The 16782-nt window shown below is 40.8% G+C and overlaps 1 protein-coding gene across 1 annotated transcript; it reads right to left on the minus strand.

Moving 5' to 3' along the window:
* Nucleotides 1-1919: 1919 nt before the first annotated feature.
* sfrp1a (secreted frizzled-related protein 1a) lies at nucleotides 1920-13909 on the minus strand. Its single transcript, XM_041042854.1, has 3 exons — nucleotides 13080-13909; nucleotides 9392-9472; nucleotides 1920-3615 (listed from the first exon to the last, which is right to left on the minus strand). The coding sequence occupies exons 1-3, from the start codon at nucleotides 13603-13605 to the stop codon at nucleotides 3290-3292; spliced, it is 933 nt and encodes a 310-aa protein (XP_040898788.1). The 5' UTR covers nucleotides 13606-13909; the 3' UTR covers nucleotides 1920-3289.
* Between the last annotated feature and the right edge of the window lie 2873 nt (nucleotides 13910-16782).

Consider the following 16782-nt stretch of genomic DNA (forward strand, 5'->3'; position numbering starts at 1 on the left):
TGTTTTTTGCAGATCATCTCTTAATAGGACAAAGCTGGATCTTGGCCCCGGGTTTGCTGGGACTCTTTTGAAGGCAGCTGAAGTAATGATTAGAAAGCAAAGTCCACATCTGAGATATATTTTCCAATACCAAAGCCATTACTGAAACCAGATGGGCAAGACGTTGGTCCGTTTGATACTTCCTGGTTTTTAACAAGCCTTTTTATTGACAGAATGGTTTCATGTTTTGTTGTTTACACATGTTGTAGTGACATGATGGATCTCAGCTTATAAAAGTATTTACATTAAAACATTTATCAACAAGTTACTCAGATCTATGTTTGTTGTTCATGGAAAATACAAGATGGTCAGTACTTTGGATTCTGTGCAGATTCATTGCTCTTGAATCAAACGAAACAGCATGGGAAAGTCATGCATGTTCAGCAAAGGAACCAAATCCATCAGACTTTGTGAAAACAAATCTGTTGAAACTGACAGTTGATTAGACAGCACCGCCCTTTGGTTAAGAACGCATTAAAGTTCATTATCAGCAAGAGCTGTTAATGATGTATATCTCAGGATTAGCATTTGCACACCACATACCGAGGCACCAACAGCCTGTGAAACCACAATGAACCTGAATCAGAAGACAAACAACACAAGAATTTAGCATCATCAGAGGGATAAGGGGAAATAAAAACATGCGTGAGAGAACATTCGGTGTGGAGATCTGGCAATGTGATGCTTTATCTTTTCAAAAAGCGTGAAAATGTTAGTTTGGCACGGCTATGAAAAAGTACTCTCTGTTTGATATGGTTGTCAAAGCAGAAGCTAACTCCTCGGTAATTCATTTTCCACCTTGTTTGAACTGCACCACACAACACGTGAAAAGACATAAGTGATGGTTAAGGGAAAGATAAGAGGTTGCACGGTCTACATACTTCACTTAATTCATATGATGCATATTACAGTGACACTTCAATTTGCTATAAACGCATTCTGCAATGCAGGAAGGTACCAAGATGAATGAAGCAGCTGTAATGGGATGAAGCAAAAAATGAAGCCACATTACCCTGTCCTAGGTTGTATATGCTAGTCTGAGATTATATTCTAAAATCAGAGTTTGGCATTGGGCCTGTCTTTAAAACACTTAGGTCCCACACACTAAAAACTGATAATGTGCTTGTCTGTTTTGCCTGCTTGGTTATCCAGCCTTATCCAGCTAGCGACTCTGTGAAGCTTTTGCTTTTAACTAAATATCAGCTTGCTAACATATGCTAGATGAAAAGTCATTAGGATACACTCACCATACAGGAGCTATAAAAAAAGAGTCCTTCACAGGTCCAGTTTACAAACTTGCATCCACCCCTTACCCACAAAGCTTGGCTCTGGAGCTGATCTGTCAACATAGGTCCTGCACCCCAACCTGCACCTGCACCTGTAACGTTAATAAAAAAAAAAAACAAAGACTACACAGTCATTCACTTTAAATCTCATCCAGATTGTATTTCCACAGGGCTTGCACAGTGGCTGGTCTGAGGTTATCTGCCATTTTGTGTAACATACTGTCCCATTCAGAGGTGCAAACACTCGCAGTCAGTTCCCCCTTGTTGCTGCTGTAGTGCAAAGTGACACAAAGATAATCGATTTTGCAGTAGGCTAATCATCTGTCCGTACATCTAAAGTGAGCACACTGTCAGTCATTCAGCTTCCTTCTCAGCTCTAGAATGATAATGAACTGAGGGATGAAAGATTGTGTCATATATTCACAATTTTAAAAAAATCATAGGGGCTAATTAGACTTAATAAAATTTTGAGGTTTAAAACAACTGCACCCATCCTGTAGGTGTTGAACTAGTTCTCTGGAGCAAAGTTGTAGCCTGACCAACCAGCCAACACTGCCACATCACTGTCTATGAAAAAAGCTAAATAATATGAGACACAGTTTTTCCATTTTTATGTAAAATTTGTATGTACATGTAATAGGCATTGCTCACATTCAAAACTGCAACAAAATAGTGCTACAACGGACCAGCAAAACAAACCAGAACACAAAGTTGGGAATATCTGTACTTTGATAACTTTTGCACTTTTAAACTCAAATGACTACAAGGCATTTTCCATTACTGATGAATACTGATTTACTGGAGTTAGACTGGATGTAGAGAGAGAGAGAGCAGAGTGGTAAAAAATGTCAGGTGACAACAGGACACAAAAATCAAGAAATCTGACACACACGTCTTGTTAAGGGTTATGATTCTCTTAAGATAACAAAAAGAATTTAACAATGAAGAAATTAAAGAGAAATTTGGTAGTTCAGTCTTTAGTTTGACCAAACAACCAGCTAATGGCAGAGTTCTCTCATACTTTACTGTTGTACTGTTAATAAGTTATTCAACAGGAACCCAATGTGGAGCTGCTCTGTACGGTGTGGCTTTTAAAGCTCAAAAATAACTACAACTGCTAATTCTGTAGTCTGATCAGTCATTTTATGATTTATTATGTGATCGAAATGAGATAGATTTAAAATAATAGTGGGACATTTTTCCTGCCAAGGGATAGATAAAGAAGATCACTGCTACTGTCATTCCTCTACGCTAAATTTGAAGCTAGTGCCAGCAGATGGTTAGCCTCCATTAGCAAGACTGGAAGCAGGAAGAAAAAGCTAGCTTGGCTTTTTTCCCAAACTATCAATCTACCAGCATATCTAAATCTCACTAAATAACGTGTTATATTTCACTTACACACAAACACACAAAAAAAGAAAAACTACAATTTGTGGGTTTTTTTTCTTTATCTTTGGACAGAGCTACACTAGATGTTTCCCCCTGCTTTCAGTCTTTGCCAACATGGGCTAACCATCTGTCGGCTCGAGCTTCATACTTATTGTACAGACATGAGAGTGGTAAACAGGCTTCTCCTCTAACTCTTGGCCAGGAAGCAAAGAAGTGTGTTTCCAAAAAAAAAAAGTCCAATTATTCCTTTCAGCAAAATCAACTGAGCTGTAGGATGAAAGAGTTTAATAATGTGTCTACATACATATAGTGGAAATGATTTCAGTGAGTAAGGGATATTACAATGTCCTTTTCTTAAGCAGAAGAGAAAAAAAGGAAACCCAATTAATTTGCAGTGTCATCACTCACCACATTTGACTAAAACTTGATAATGGGCATTTCAAAGTATATCTGTAAATATACAAAGATATATAGATATATAAACAGGACAATAGAAAGCGAAGTTTGGGACTTTAATGCTTAATGCAAGTTCATATGTAGGATGAGATGCAATCAGGGATGGGGGCAGGGTCATATTATTTGAAGACGTTTTCGAAGGTGGGACATTTGTAGGTCTTGAGTTTCTTGATGGCCTTTTTGAACTCTTTGCTGGATTTGTCCCACTTGTGGATGCCTGTAAGGAGGTACTGCTTATCCGTCTTGCGACCCATGATTAGATACTGGTTTCCCAGGTTGTCCAGCTGCTGGCAGGGGCAATCTGCACCATTCTTCAAGTACAACACCAGCTTCTTCAAATCCTTCTTCTTCAGGTTCCCCATTTTCAACATCTTCTTCCTCTTCTGCAGGATCAGCTTGCGGTCCATGTTTTCTCGCCTCACTTCCTTGATCTTGGCCTTGAAAGCTGCAAATGGAGAAAAGGAGAAAGGAAAAACTTCATGTTTAAAGGTTAAAATGTTTGGTCTAAACACACTGTTCCCTCCTTAGACCACCTCTTTAAGGTTTAAATTAGGTGAATAGCTAATAGCTATTCAGGCTGATATATTATCTATCTATCTATCTATCTATCTGTCTGTCTGTCTATCTATATATGTGTGTGTGTGTGTGTGTGTTTGTATAATCTAAACTATACACTATATATATAAACTATAAAAATAAGCAAAAAGAAATTAAAGTACAGAAATGCTGCAGTAGGTTTGAGCTAGTTTAAAAAGCACTGACAGGTTGACAGGTTTTCCACTGTCAGTGTTCTGCTTTGATTGTTGTTGGTCACAATTCTTTAGAAAACAAAAACACATTTTAGTGGTAGAATCCAGATTACTATAGTTCAACACAGGCACTACAAGTGGGTTAATTTTCTCATTTTCTCTCGTTAAATCATTTTGATTTTAAAACCATACAATCTGGTTAGAAACTGCTAAATGAATCTGAGAAACCTAGTATGAGCCTCCCAATAATGACATTTAGGCCAATACTATTATACAATGCAATATTTGTTTCAGAGAGATAATAAATGCAAGAGCCATGAGTGGCACCAAAGTAAAAAAATAAATTGTAAAAGTTGTGTGGTCAGTATTAGCAGTAGTTGGATTTTTTAAAATCACGCTTAGCAGTGTGTAACAGTGCATTGGTGTACACTTTAATTCATGGCTTTAACCCCTCTCTGATGTGTTTCTCAGATTGACAATAATACTCCTGATCTTTCACTAAACTCTATTTAACCTTCTAATCACTCTGTTTCCGCCAGATCCCCTTCTGAAATGGAGCACGAGTCACACTTTGGTGGTCCAAATCTCCATATGCCTCCATGCATTACATCCTCTCATTTTTCACTGACATATAGTAATGTGTGTGCGGCACGGACGACCTTGTGACAGCACAAGGAAAAAAAATAAATAAATAAAATGCAGCATGCTATGTCCAACCAAACTGACAGAGCTGGTGTCAGGATAAATCACTGAGTCCTGTCTGAGATAAAGTCTTGTGACCTGCAGTGCAGAGAACAGCCCGATTGAGCATGAATCATTTTCACACTCCAGCAAAGATCTGAACTGATAAAACTATAACTTCTGTCTAATTTTCTCACTGGTTTTACACACCAAATCTCTCTTGACTCACTTTTTGAAGAATCGCGCTTGACACAAAAACCTGAAATGGCAGTTTAAGAAACTTCCAAGGGTTTCGCCTCAACCTTTGCACTCATATCTCCCATTGCTAATTAAAGTGTTAGAAAAAAGCCGCCCTGTTTTTCCCAGTATTAAGAGTGCACATGGTAGGGATTAAGACTTTTATCCTCTGACTCTAGTCTCTCAAATGGTCTCCGTGAGGAGGCTTAGTGTTCAGTGAAATCAAAATAGGCAGCATTCATAATTAGTGAGTCATAAAAGAGAAGGCCTAGCCCACCCCTGAAAGGACTTCATCTTGATAAGTCCTCCATCCTCGATAATCCTTTGACACTATGAACTTTCTTTGCACCTCGTGTTGAGGACTTAATCTCTTTAGCAGCATCATACAGTACTGAAGTGTTTAGTTGATAACAAAGCTTTTTCTCTGCATATAGCTGGTGAAACTGTTCATGCTTTTCCACTAATATTTTTCTTAAGTTTCATTTCAAAAGTACCCGCACATAATTATAACGTGCAACAGAGCGATGAGATGTTCAAACAACTATTTTCACTTCAGCATGAAAATCCATCCAGTAGGTGGTCTCCGGTGGCGTTGCTGCTACATTCATGTTGTTGCTTCTCAGCATGGACTGTAAAGCTCTGTAAGCTGGTGCTGTTTCTGCACCGATGTCACCAAAACAAAGTTACTGTGCTCAGAGATTAAAAGGATTGGACTGAACACAGCAAAAACTCAAGCATTCTAGCAAAGGAAGCACGATATGGCTGAAATCACTAAGTACACAGGTAGCCAAGTGCTTTTGATCCTTTACTGTATGTTTTTCTGCTAATACTTCTCTACTTCCACATGCATAATTTATAGCGCTGTACAGAGACGGGAACCACTGAAACACAATGAACTGTATGAATCATTTTTTTTATATCTCAGAGAAAAGTCAAACAAAAACCTCTATAAATCATTGTTTCACTACAATTCAATTGGAATCATGACATATAACAACAAACCTCTGATTCTAGCTATAAGAGGACAACACTATTTTATTTAAGGCTTTTATTTTGTAGACATAAGTATACAATTCTGGGACTAATGAAAACTAGATTGAGGTATTTGTGTAATATTAAAATAAAATCATATTTTTCTTAGAATAATCTCAGAAATTGAACCTAAAATGAGTCGTTTTGCTTGAAATTCCTCTCTCTGTTCTGGTCCCTGACACCTGACCTGATTTCCTGTGCTGGTTCAGAGGCTTCCAGCTCCCAGGGTGTCATAAACCCAGCAGGGAGGGCGTGTGTACCGCTCTCCACTTACAATAATGGAAACGCAACTGATCCGATAAGCTAAAGTGACCACGTCTCCAGTGCAGGGCTGCCCTGTTGTTTACTACATCAGCAAAGGGAAGGAGTAATTTGGCTCTGACAACAAAGTGAGCTGTCCGCGACAGAGGAGAGATTTAATTGAGGGTTGCTGGAGTTTTTTTGAGACAATGAGGTATCGTAAAACCTTAAGCATGGAGATAAATTGTGGTGGGAACAAAGTGCTGAGTGGGATGAGCTGTAAATCTGTTACCAGCTGAGTGCTGCAAATAGGGTGTGTGTGTATGTGTGTGTGTGTCTGTTCAAAGGAGAAGGATCACGATTTCGGAGAAACTGGGTAGTGTCAGTCCTGACTAGGTGAAGAAAAAGTGCTGCACTGAGAACCTGTTACTTGTTACAGTGATGAATTAGCTTGAAAACATACATCTAGCTTACAAGAATCTTCCCCCTCTGCCAGAGAAACTCCACATCCAACCACCTCAAGTCAAAAGCTGTCTTACTGCGGCCTTCTCTGCTTTTATCAGGATCAAACCACATGGAAAAGTCAAATGTGCTTGTGCAATTGATGGGAAGCAATTGCGCAGGGCGTCAAATGATTGAAACACTGAGAGCAAAAGAACACACTTAACTTTTACCTTAAGTGAGAACAGACCTTTCACAACTTCCAGTAAGTGAGGTTTTCAGTGGACAAAAATGCTAATTCACTGCCAGGGTGGGGATATTTCACACATGATTGGTCCACACAGATTAATAAAGATTCCAGTGCGAGACACTGATTCATTCCTCAGGCCCCTCCATGTTTTCCATCTTCATGCTCCACAGAGAAGAGCAAGTAAGCTATCTATCATATCTCTTTTTGTGGTCTTCTCCAAGCAAAACAGACAGGCTTGTCTGCAATTTGGATTTTAAACACGGGCTCCTAAAACATGCTGCTACCTACCATGTCGTCCACTCTCAGTCAAGTCATAACTAGCAGAATGTAATCAGGATGATGGCCTTATCTTGCGTTGGTAGGATAAAACAAGTCGTGATTAAAGCTTGGGATTTTTCCATCTGCATGTTTTCTTCTTCAAGACAAGACATTAACTTGTGTTTGGCTTCAGCTGCTGTCAGATATATTTATAGTTGCACTTTTCTCCTCAGACCAAAACTGAATTCCATTGGCTGGAAAAAGCAACAGACAAATCTTCAGCCTATCTGGTAATACAACCAGTGATGCTATCTCTCTGTCAGGCCGTCAGGCATTAGTTGTTTACCCTGCTGCAATCAGCTCTCGCTGAAATCACAGCGACGCTTGCTGCATTCCAGAGGTGCTCAGTCCCTTGTGGGTTCAAACCTGCAACATAAGCAGCACAGTGTCTCATCCTCAGCCTGATACTAAATCTGTCTGTGTATCCTCACATGTCAGCTGGTTAGGGGACGTATGACAAACAGGGAAAACAACATCTGTCTTCATCTGAGATGAAACAAGCCAATAATGTGCCACTCTCCTCTTGGCAAACCAGGGCGCAGACTGAAAAAGGCGAGTCCCATCACCGCAGCATAAACAACAAGGCAATTCGTTAAACAAATGTAACTTTAAACTTTTCCTGAGAACTGGAAGAAAGTCTGTTTCCAATGTGCATCCAGTCTATGTTTGCTCGGCATGGCACCTGGAATTCAAGCTGCCACAAGTTTTGGTCCTGCCAGCGAATAAAACATGAAAGACCCACATCTTGCATCTTGTGTGCATCATGCACATATAATTCCTGGAAGTCCTCATAACTGCATTTCAGTTGATGTTTGTTTTTCTAATTGAAATCAAGTCTTCCTATGTCTTTTTTTAAGTGCAACTGGCTCACACAAAGTCCCAAATTCCCACATCTGAATCGAGTGCCTCTATCACCAAAAGATGTTCCTTCCTTCCTGTTTTCTTAATGTCGTTCTCAGTCTGTTTGCCCTTCTAGTTGGACTGAAGATGAACACTAAAGAAATGAATGCGTCTTATTTTCACGAAAGGTGATCCATCTCTCGAATTTCCAAATATTCTCTAACCTTTCCTTTCTGCTACCTTTCAACGGTTGATAATATTCCAAAACCTCCATAACCACTAGAAACCTAAGAACGTGACTCTAGAGGCCATTTTTCCTTCTACGGTGCTGAAAATGCTTCCACACATCACTTCTCAGATAGGTTGATGTCATGATTATTCATTTAGCCCAGCTCGCTGGTTTTCTCCACTGGCAAAGATGAGAATAAGAAAAAGCCCAGGTTAGGGCTAGAGGCCTTGCAATGCATGAGACTGAAAGGGGCGGCCTGTTGGTTTATAAACTGTGAATTTTGAAATGAACAAATCCAGTATTTAATGCATCCATAAAATAATGTGATTTACATTTCTAAATAAAAAGTGACAGCCCCACTACATGTTAGTGCTTATTAGTCTACATATAATAAGCATTTTTCCCTTTGATTATTTATATGTGCCGAGGTAAAAACGCTCTGTGAACAAAATGAGGAAGGAAAGACATTAGGGCATCTTCAGGGCGTTTTTAGCAAGGTAAGTATTTTTCACTTCCTTATTTCTATGGATGTGTACGTCAGAGCGTGTCACCCACTGAGCTCCTGAACTAACAAAGGTTAAAGGTCAAAGAAAGTTAAGGTTTCTTCTTTTTTCGTTATTGTTCCATGAGAAAATTCTTTCGCTGTACATTTGAGATAGATGTTTTTTAAAGAAAAACAAATACGTGGTGCATCGTTAACTCCTTCATTAAGGCAGACATTTACTGCGGATGTTCCCCCATGTGCAGAGGTATTCTGTAACAACAGTCCACCCAGACAGCAGAACAAACATCCCACTTTACTTTAAAGACTTTAATGACCCCAATTCATTAGTCACGGAACATCATCCTTTACCAGACCAGACAAGCCTGGTGCATCTGCCCAAGAAATAAAACCTCACATGTAACTTTGACATAAAAAACAGAGAGCATAATGGACCACAAAAACTGCCAAATATGGACACGTATGGTCAAACGCAGAGTGAACTTCAGGAAACAACATACTCCACATGCTTTACATTCTTTGCTAAGAATTCATGGACTGTTTTAAAACCTGAAGATGGATGATACAGCTGATGCAGTGCTGTGCTGATCTTCCGATTTTTGAAGCCCTGTGATGCATGTCAAGACGTATCAGAGTTGGGTGTGTTTAGTATTTTGAATGTTATGTGTGAGTTGGCGTGATGGATGTTTGTAGGACACTTACCGAACTCACTGGCACACATGTGGTCCAGCATGGTGTCTGTTTCCATTTCATTGTCACATGGAGGGCAGACGTAAGGTTTACCTGTGAAGAAAAAAAAAAAAGAAGCGACATGGTTCGGAAATCTGTGGAAAAGAAGCAAAAAATACAAGCTGCAGTGATAACAGCAATAAATAACTGGCATAGTTTTACATGACAATGATTCACATCAATTTTAGTATTGAAGTTAAATTAAATTCTTAAATATATCCCTGGTTTTAAATTCCAATTTCAAATTATTCATCCTGCAAATTTCTTCACACAGCCTCTGCTCATGCAGGGATCCTATCTAGTGTCTGTCGCCTGGTCTGACGACCTGACCTCAGTGAGGAATGTCTTCAGCTTTTATAGCCCGCTGAAACGAAGAGCTGCAGTAAGCACTGTTCCTCACTCTCTTACATTCGCACACTTTTAACAATGGATCTCTCCATAGCACTCGACAGCGACGTACACAACCTCAAATGCAAGAAAATAAATAAATACCGCTCTGGAAATGTGGGAGGAATAGATGGAAATGATATTCAACCCGAGCTTAAAGGAATGCTCCGACATTCCAAATAAAGGTAATAATATCCAGCTCGAAGACAAAAACCCGACTGAAGACCAAGAGCCAAAATGTGTTTTTGCCAAAAAGTAATTCAGTTTAGAGGCATATCTGCGAATATTTTACCGAACACGATTTTTCAATTTTTTCTAATACCGCAAATGATCGCCTGATGCCAAACAGCTGAGCTTACTTTCCAAACAGACTTGGACCTGCAATGCGATCGCAGCGTCCTGCAGCATTTAATTCAAACCGACTGCATTTCAACGTCTCAGCGTGGACCAGGATCAATGGAGCGGAGGGGTAAGAGAAGGGGAAAACAAATAGCTTTCTCTCCATTGCCAGTTGTCCATTACATGTGTTTAACGAAAGCTTGTGAAAGTAACACCCAGGTGTAAAGAGCTTGTGAAAACAGACACTGTTTACAGAGTCGTGGAGTCCCTTTGCCTATTTGAGCCTGGTTCTCCTTTAAATCAATTATCACCAGCAGTGTATTCAGCAGTGGAGTGTAAGCACTGTTAGCTCATCTCTATTAATGATAATTAAAGAGAAGGGCTGAGGAGATTAGGCAGCTTTTGTTTCTCTTTATCCACCTCAAGATCAGATGTCACCACATTCCAGGAGAATACTCATGGCAGAAAACTAAACTGTGCCACACTCGCAGCAGTTCGGCTCCAACAGGCCTGGCTCTGTCCTGCGGGAGTCTGTCCTTTATTTATCACTCGCGCTGACAACAAATGATAACAGGTGACGTCTGGAGAGCGAGCAGCTCTGTGTGGTCCCCCTTACCCTGAAAAGGGAGCTCTTTTTCAGAAAAATGGGCCTCCATCCATACCACCATGTCAGTCACCCACCCCCTCTACACACACACACACACACACACAGGATACGTCCCCGCTGCAGATACAGTGAGCACTGTGTAATAGCTGGAGGATCCACAGCTGCTCCCCCACCCCCTATCCCCCCCATTTATGGCCAACATGTTCAGCGAAAATGTCTTCAAGTGGTTTATTTACAGCTTAAGATTGAAATATAAGTAAGTTGACGATGTGATGATGGAAATTCCCCTCTATTTTATGGTTAAAGTGAATGAGCTGGTTGTACTTTCCCCTGCCTGGCGTACACCTCACCTAGGCGAGCGGGAGGGACAGACACCGAACTTTCAAGCCAAAAGTATTCTGAATCAGGCCGAGCTTTATCTGCCCCAGACTTGTTGCTTTTGTGCATTTTTTCAGGGTTTCTCAGGTATTTGTCAGCTTGGCTCATCAAGTTAGTGCTGGAAGACTATTTTTCTAGACTATGTTACAATAACCCCCCCCCCCCCCCCACACACACACACACACACCCCACACACACACCCCCCACACACCCCAACTCCCCCTTCACCGATGTTGCATGAGGTGTCTGACTCTGCTCCATACCAATCCACACACAGTCCCAACAGGTTTGGGGAATCTGCAGCCAAGGAGCCATTAGTGATAGATGATAACCGGGTGGTGGGGTGTAGAGGGGTACGGGGGGGTTGCCATGGCTCTCGCTCACCTCCAGAGTGTGTTTTAATACGCATTATTTGGACGGTGTGTTTTTCAAATTATGTCTTCATCTTTCCATCTTTCATCACTTTCCTTTCAGTGGATTTGTCAGTGATGGCTTGGTAGAAAATGGGAATTAATAGAATAAATACATGCAGGTATTCACTTTTCACTGCTGGACTTCCTCCCAGCATTGTCCTCCAGCTCAGCAAACACCTTGAAATAGATGACTACCATCTGTTTGAGCTTTTTCAATATCACAAGATCGCCCTAGATCAATAGCAAGCAACTTCACATTCATATTAAATTCAGAGTTCGTACAGAAAACCACAGACTGAAAAGGACATCTAACTGCATAAGACTCGCTTTGAGGCCCATGAGGATGGGGTGGGTTCATATTGTTCAAATGGGATCAAATCAAAGTTTTCAAGACTGATTTTCCCCCCAAAAGGTTGTATTTTGTTTGTTTGTGTTGGGATTTGCATCTGCAAACACACCTTCCCCCCTGAAATAACATTCTCAAGCTCCTTTAACTGCACGGGTGTCGACTTTTACACAGTGGCAAAAGTGGTGGCTGTTTCTCAGTCAGGTAGTTCCTCTGAGTCAGGCTAATGTTTAGAGCTTATTTCTGAATTTCTGCATATTGAAATGACAGAAAATTGATCCCCAACTGTTTTGATATCCAACTAATCCCATAAGTCTTTTATGAAGCCAAAATAATATACATGATGATTAACTGAGTTTATCTGCTTGATTTCACAATAATTTTTTTTTAGTTTTGGATTTGTGGTTGTGTAAAGCAAGATATCTGAAGATGTCACCATTGGGTCTAGCTGTGCTGCAGGAACCACTGAGGCCGTGTCCTGTGTTTACTTTCCAAAATTAAAGTTAGGCTTGGTGTTTATTTTATAGCATATGGTATTTGTAGACAAAAATTAAAATGGACTACTTTTTGGCCCCGTTTAATCCCTGGCAGAATATAGAAAGATCTGAGACAGCCTTTAGCCAATCATGCCTCAAAATAACATTTACACAAAATAGAACTGAACATTTAAATAAACACAGTATGAAAAAACTGAGGAACTAGAAAGTTTGCTTTTTTTTTTTTTTTTAGAAAGTTTGCTCTGCGAACTTCTTATTTTTCAGTTTTCTGGGATTTTACAGACAAAAAGATTAAATTAAAATGATGAGCTATACAGCAGATTAATGAAAGTAATGAACGCTGTAAATTATGCCTGCCTTAATTAGACAGAGTAGCAGGGGGGCCGGGCCAAATTAAACTACATGATACGCCGTTTACCCTCTGAGCCTCAAGAAGGATCATCTCCACCATCAACAACCATCAAGGTGTTGAGTGCGGCACAAACCCGGAGGGCTCCCTGAGGAGCTGCTCACTGACACTGCTTTTACTGGGAACCCCACACAACTAAATCAAAAGAATGTTAAAATAGCCTCCACACTCAGTTGGCTTCTCTTGATAAGATACATGTGATAAAACGTAGTGGTAAATTAATAAAATGCAGGAACCAAGCGTTTGAAGCACATAGAAACAGACGTGTGAGGTGCTGTGAATTACCTGTCGGTTTGATTGTCTCAGTGGTATTGGACTGGTTCATGGAAATGCACACTTCGTCCTGCGGAAACTGGTCACAGGCGAGCATCTCCGGCCAAGGGAACCCGAACGCCTCCATGATGGGGCTGCAGCCGTCCCGCACGGCCTCGCACAGCCAGCGGCACGGGTAGACGGGCCGCTCTATACACACGGGCGCAAAGAGCGAGCAGAGGAATACCTGCGTGTTCGGGTGGCAGTTCTTGTGCACCAGGGGCACCCAGCTGCTGGCTTGCTGCTTCACCTCGGCCATGCTCTCGTGCTCCAGCAGGTTGGGCAGCAGCATCTGATCGTAGCCCACGCCGAGACAGAGCCGCAGGTCATCCGGGATGTCCACGCACTGCGGAGGCCTGAAGTAGGAGCGCCCGCTGCTGTAACCGTCATGTCTCCAGCCCACCACGTCCTCGTACTCTGACGATCTGCACGCTGACATGAGCGCCACTGTCACTGCCAGCCGGATCATCCTCCAGAACCACTCAGAAGAGGACCTCATTATTTTTTTTTTCTTTGCAACAGTTAAACGAATGCAACTCAGTGCGCGTCAAACAGGCGAATCGAGAGACTCACTTCATGAAGAAATTCAAAATAATAAGAAAGGAATGTGGAGGAAAGCTGAGCTCTGCTGATCGATGGGCAAAAAAAACAAAAAACAAAACAAACAAACAAACAAACAAAACAACAACAAAAAAACTTGTTGAGTTTCAGGTTTGGTTAAAGTCCACAGGCACGCTTCTCTGGCTGCAGCCTCGTCCAGCTCTTCTGGTGCGTCGAGCTCCTGTGAGAGTTTGAGGAGACTCAGCGCACTGCCTGAGCGGAGCTTGGAGACGAGAGGATTGTAAAGTGCGCTCCGGCCAATCGGAGTGCGTCTGAGCCTTTTGGCACTCTGCTGTCAGTCAAAGCGCTTAATTACCCAGTGTGTAAAAACTCTCCAGCAGCCTCCCTACTCCTGCTTTTACTCCCCTGCTTGTTCTTCCTTTGACAAAACAAAATACCGAATAGGGACACATACATTTAAACCCGGGATTTTTGATTAATATATGGCTTCATATTATTGTTATACATATATATTATGTTGAATTTGTGTCTTATGAGGTAAATGAAGTTCCTTCTAATGTGTGGAAATCCTAATTTCATCCATCCATTTTCTAGAAATATCCCCACAACATAATCTGTGTGGAGGACAGCCCCACTGTGTGCCTCTGGTGTATTAATGTATTACCATTACACTGGAGTCTCAAAATTAAACCTACATTTCTCTTAAAAATAAATACCCAGTAATGGTTTAAAAACCCAGAAGGCTGTTTAACTAAAGTTATTACTGTTTTAAAGCTGTTTCCAGAAACCTCAAAGACTTTTCCTGACCATCTGGATGAAAAAAATCTGTCTCTTGCTCCACAAAAAAAAAAGTGTTTCGCAAATTATATTTATCTAAATAGTCAGGACTGACATGGCTGACCTCCTTGCTCTTTTTACACAGCATTCACATTATTTGATTTGAAAATGGAATACTGTGTAAATGAGGATTATTAACATAGACAAAGTTTGTTTCACAAATTGGTTTGGCTGCACAAACTAAGCAAGGACATATGTTAAGTATGGCTTCCGTTTTTGTTTGGACAAACAAAAAAGAAGAGGAACAGGAGAAAAAATCTTCTAGAGATACCCCTTTTTTCCATTTTTTTTTTTTTTGAAAGATGACTTGATATTTAATTTATAGAAAATCTAAAGCTTTGCTCTGTGGCTCAGATAACATCAATACATGAGATACACAAACTGGGAGTAGGGCTTATTTTCATTCCAGTTGTTCCAAAAATGTGTCACAGGAAACACAGTGAAGCCTCCCAAATAAAATGAGGAAAGTTTCACTATAATGTCAAATTAACTACCACAAGCCCTGGAAGAGAATGTAACTTTAACTGTCTTTAACTTTAGTCCTGAATTGCTGAGCCAAGTCAAATCGGACAATAAACATTCGTCTCAGAGGAGTTACATTATCTTATCAAAGAGGGGCTGGTGATCTAATACAGCTCAGTTTGTGCTTGCTGAACATGCAAACTTTGTGGAAGTACTTCTTTATCCAAACTAATTACAAACTGTTGGCTAAAGTCAATTTGCTGAGTCACAAGTGTCCATCTCCTCCCTGCTTTACCTCACTGTGATAAGACACAAGGTGTGAAATCCCTCTATTTAAATGTAGGCCAATTTGCATTCCTTTGTGTTGTTAACAGTTCTTGCGGGGCAAGAGAAAAAAACCCCCAAAAAAACAAAGCACTTAATTTGATTTTAAGTGTGGACGCAGCAAACACAGACCTTTCAGAGTAACGGCTTTGTTGAACTTATTTATCAAATCAATGCATTTCACAGCTGTCTCCACTGCAGAGGACACTGCTCACCTTGACATTTTCTTCTTCTCTCACTTCTTGAACCTGGGCCAGGAGAAAACATTCTCCAGCAGCAAGCAGAATGGAAAATGCATTATGCAGTATGGATGGATGGTGACAGATGGCACCATAATCAAAAACTGACGGTAATTTGCTGGGTTGCAAAAGTTGAAATGAAAAATAAAAATGTCAAAAAAATGTTGTAAATCACTTTTGAGCTATAATCAAGTCAGAATCGGGGTGACCTGAAATGTGAAACAATAATACAGCCTTAGATAGCTCATCAGCTAAATTACGTATTAACTAAGCCCTCTGCATAGCAATCTACGTGCCAAAGAGGTGATGTGTGTTGGAGAGAAGACCGGCTGATTCTCCAAAGTACTTTTAAGACAACACCTCTGTTAACTTTTCAAATTAACGGTGATGGTTTAATAAGGGTGGCTGTGTTTGTGGCAATGTTGCACAGACTGTTTTATGGGCTGATGGCATCCAACAACAGTTTGTGCATAGATGGTTGCTAAAGCAAACTTAAAATCCAGGAGACAGGAGGGTGTGTTTTTTTTTTTTTTTTTTTTTTTTTTTTTTTCCCTCAGACTAGACCTGGCTTTGCTCAAATGCATGAGGTAGCCTCTTGTCAGAAGTGATAGGTCCTGCTGAAAACCACCAGCAGGACAGCAACAAGCCAAAACCTCAGTGAGACAAAGAAATACAGCGCGCGGAGAGGTTTGTATTTACTTTCCATGTGAGTGCACCTCAGAGAAACTGAGGAAACAAAAATCCCCTGAAAACAAAAGCAGATATGAACACGAAGCCGTGGATGTCACCGTTATCACTTCCACATTCACTTTCCAAACTTTGTGCTCTAACAGCGTGTGACTTACAACAGAGAGACTAAATATTTGGACTTTCAGGTCTCTGGGAGGACAGAGTTTCCCAAAGACAGGCTATCCATCTATATTCACCAGTGTTTAAATTCACAATCTTGTGTACATGTGCACATATTGCCATGAAAGGGCATTCTGGCCTTGGCAGAATGAACATGTATGTCATTAAGCATCTGTCATCGGCGAGCGCTGGCTAAACACTGGATCTTCTCCAGAGCACGACGTCAGCCGTAGACTGACGAGGTGTATGTGCATGAGGGATGCTGTGGGAGAAAAAGCTCTATTATAACCTCCATTGAGCTAAAATATAGCAATAACAAGAACACCTGCTTTCTGTCAGGTAACACCAGGAGAGTACAGACACTGCTTTCTTGTACTCTGTGGCATCTATTTAGTGATAGAGCG

The sequence above is a fragment of the Toxotes jaculatrix genome, chromosome 7 (assembly GCF_017976425.1).
Source record: "Toxotes jaculatrix isolate fToxJac2 chromosome 7, fToxJac2.pri, whole genome shotgun sequence".
Classification (NCBI taxonomy): domain Eukaryota; kingdom Metazoa; phylum Chordata; class Actinopteri; family Toxotidae; genus Toxotes; species Toxotes jaculatrix.

Coding starts and splice junctions, on each gene's coding strand:
- sfrp1a (XM_041042854.1), bottom strand. CDS start 13,605: ATGAGGTCCTCTTCTGAGTGGTTCTGGAGGATGATCCGGCTGGCAGTG. Junction 9,473..13,079: donor TGAGACAATCAAACCGACAG/GTAATTCACAGC, acceptor TTTTCTTCACAG/GTAAACCTTACGTCTGCCCT. Junction 3,616..9,391: donor CATGTGTGCCAGTGAGTTCG/GTAAGTGTCCTA, acceptor CTCCATTTGCAG/CTTTCAAGGCCAAGATCAAG.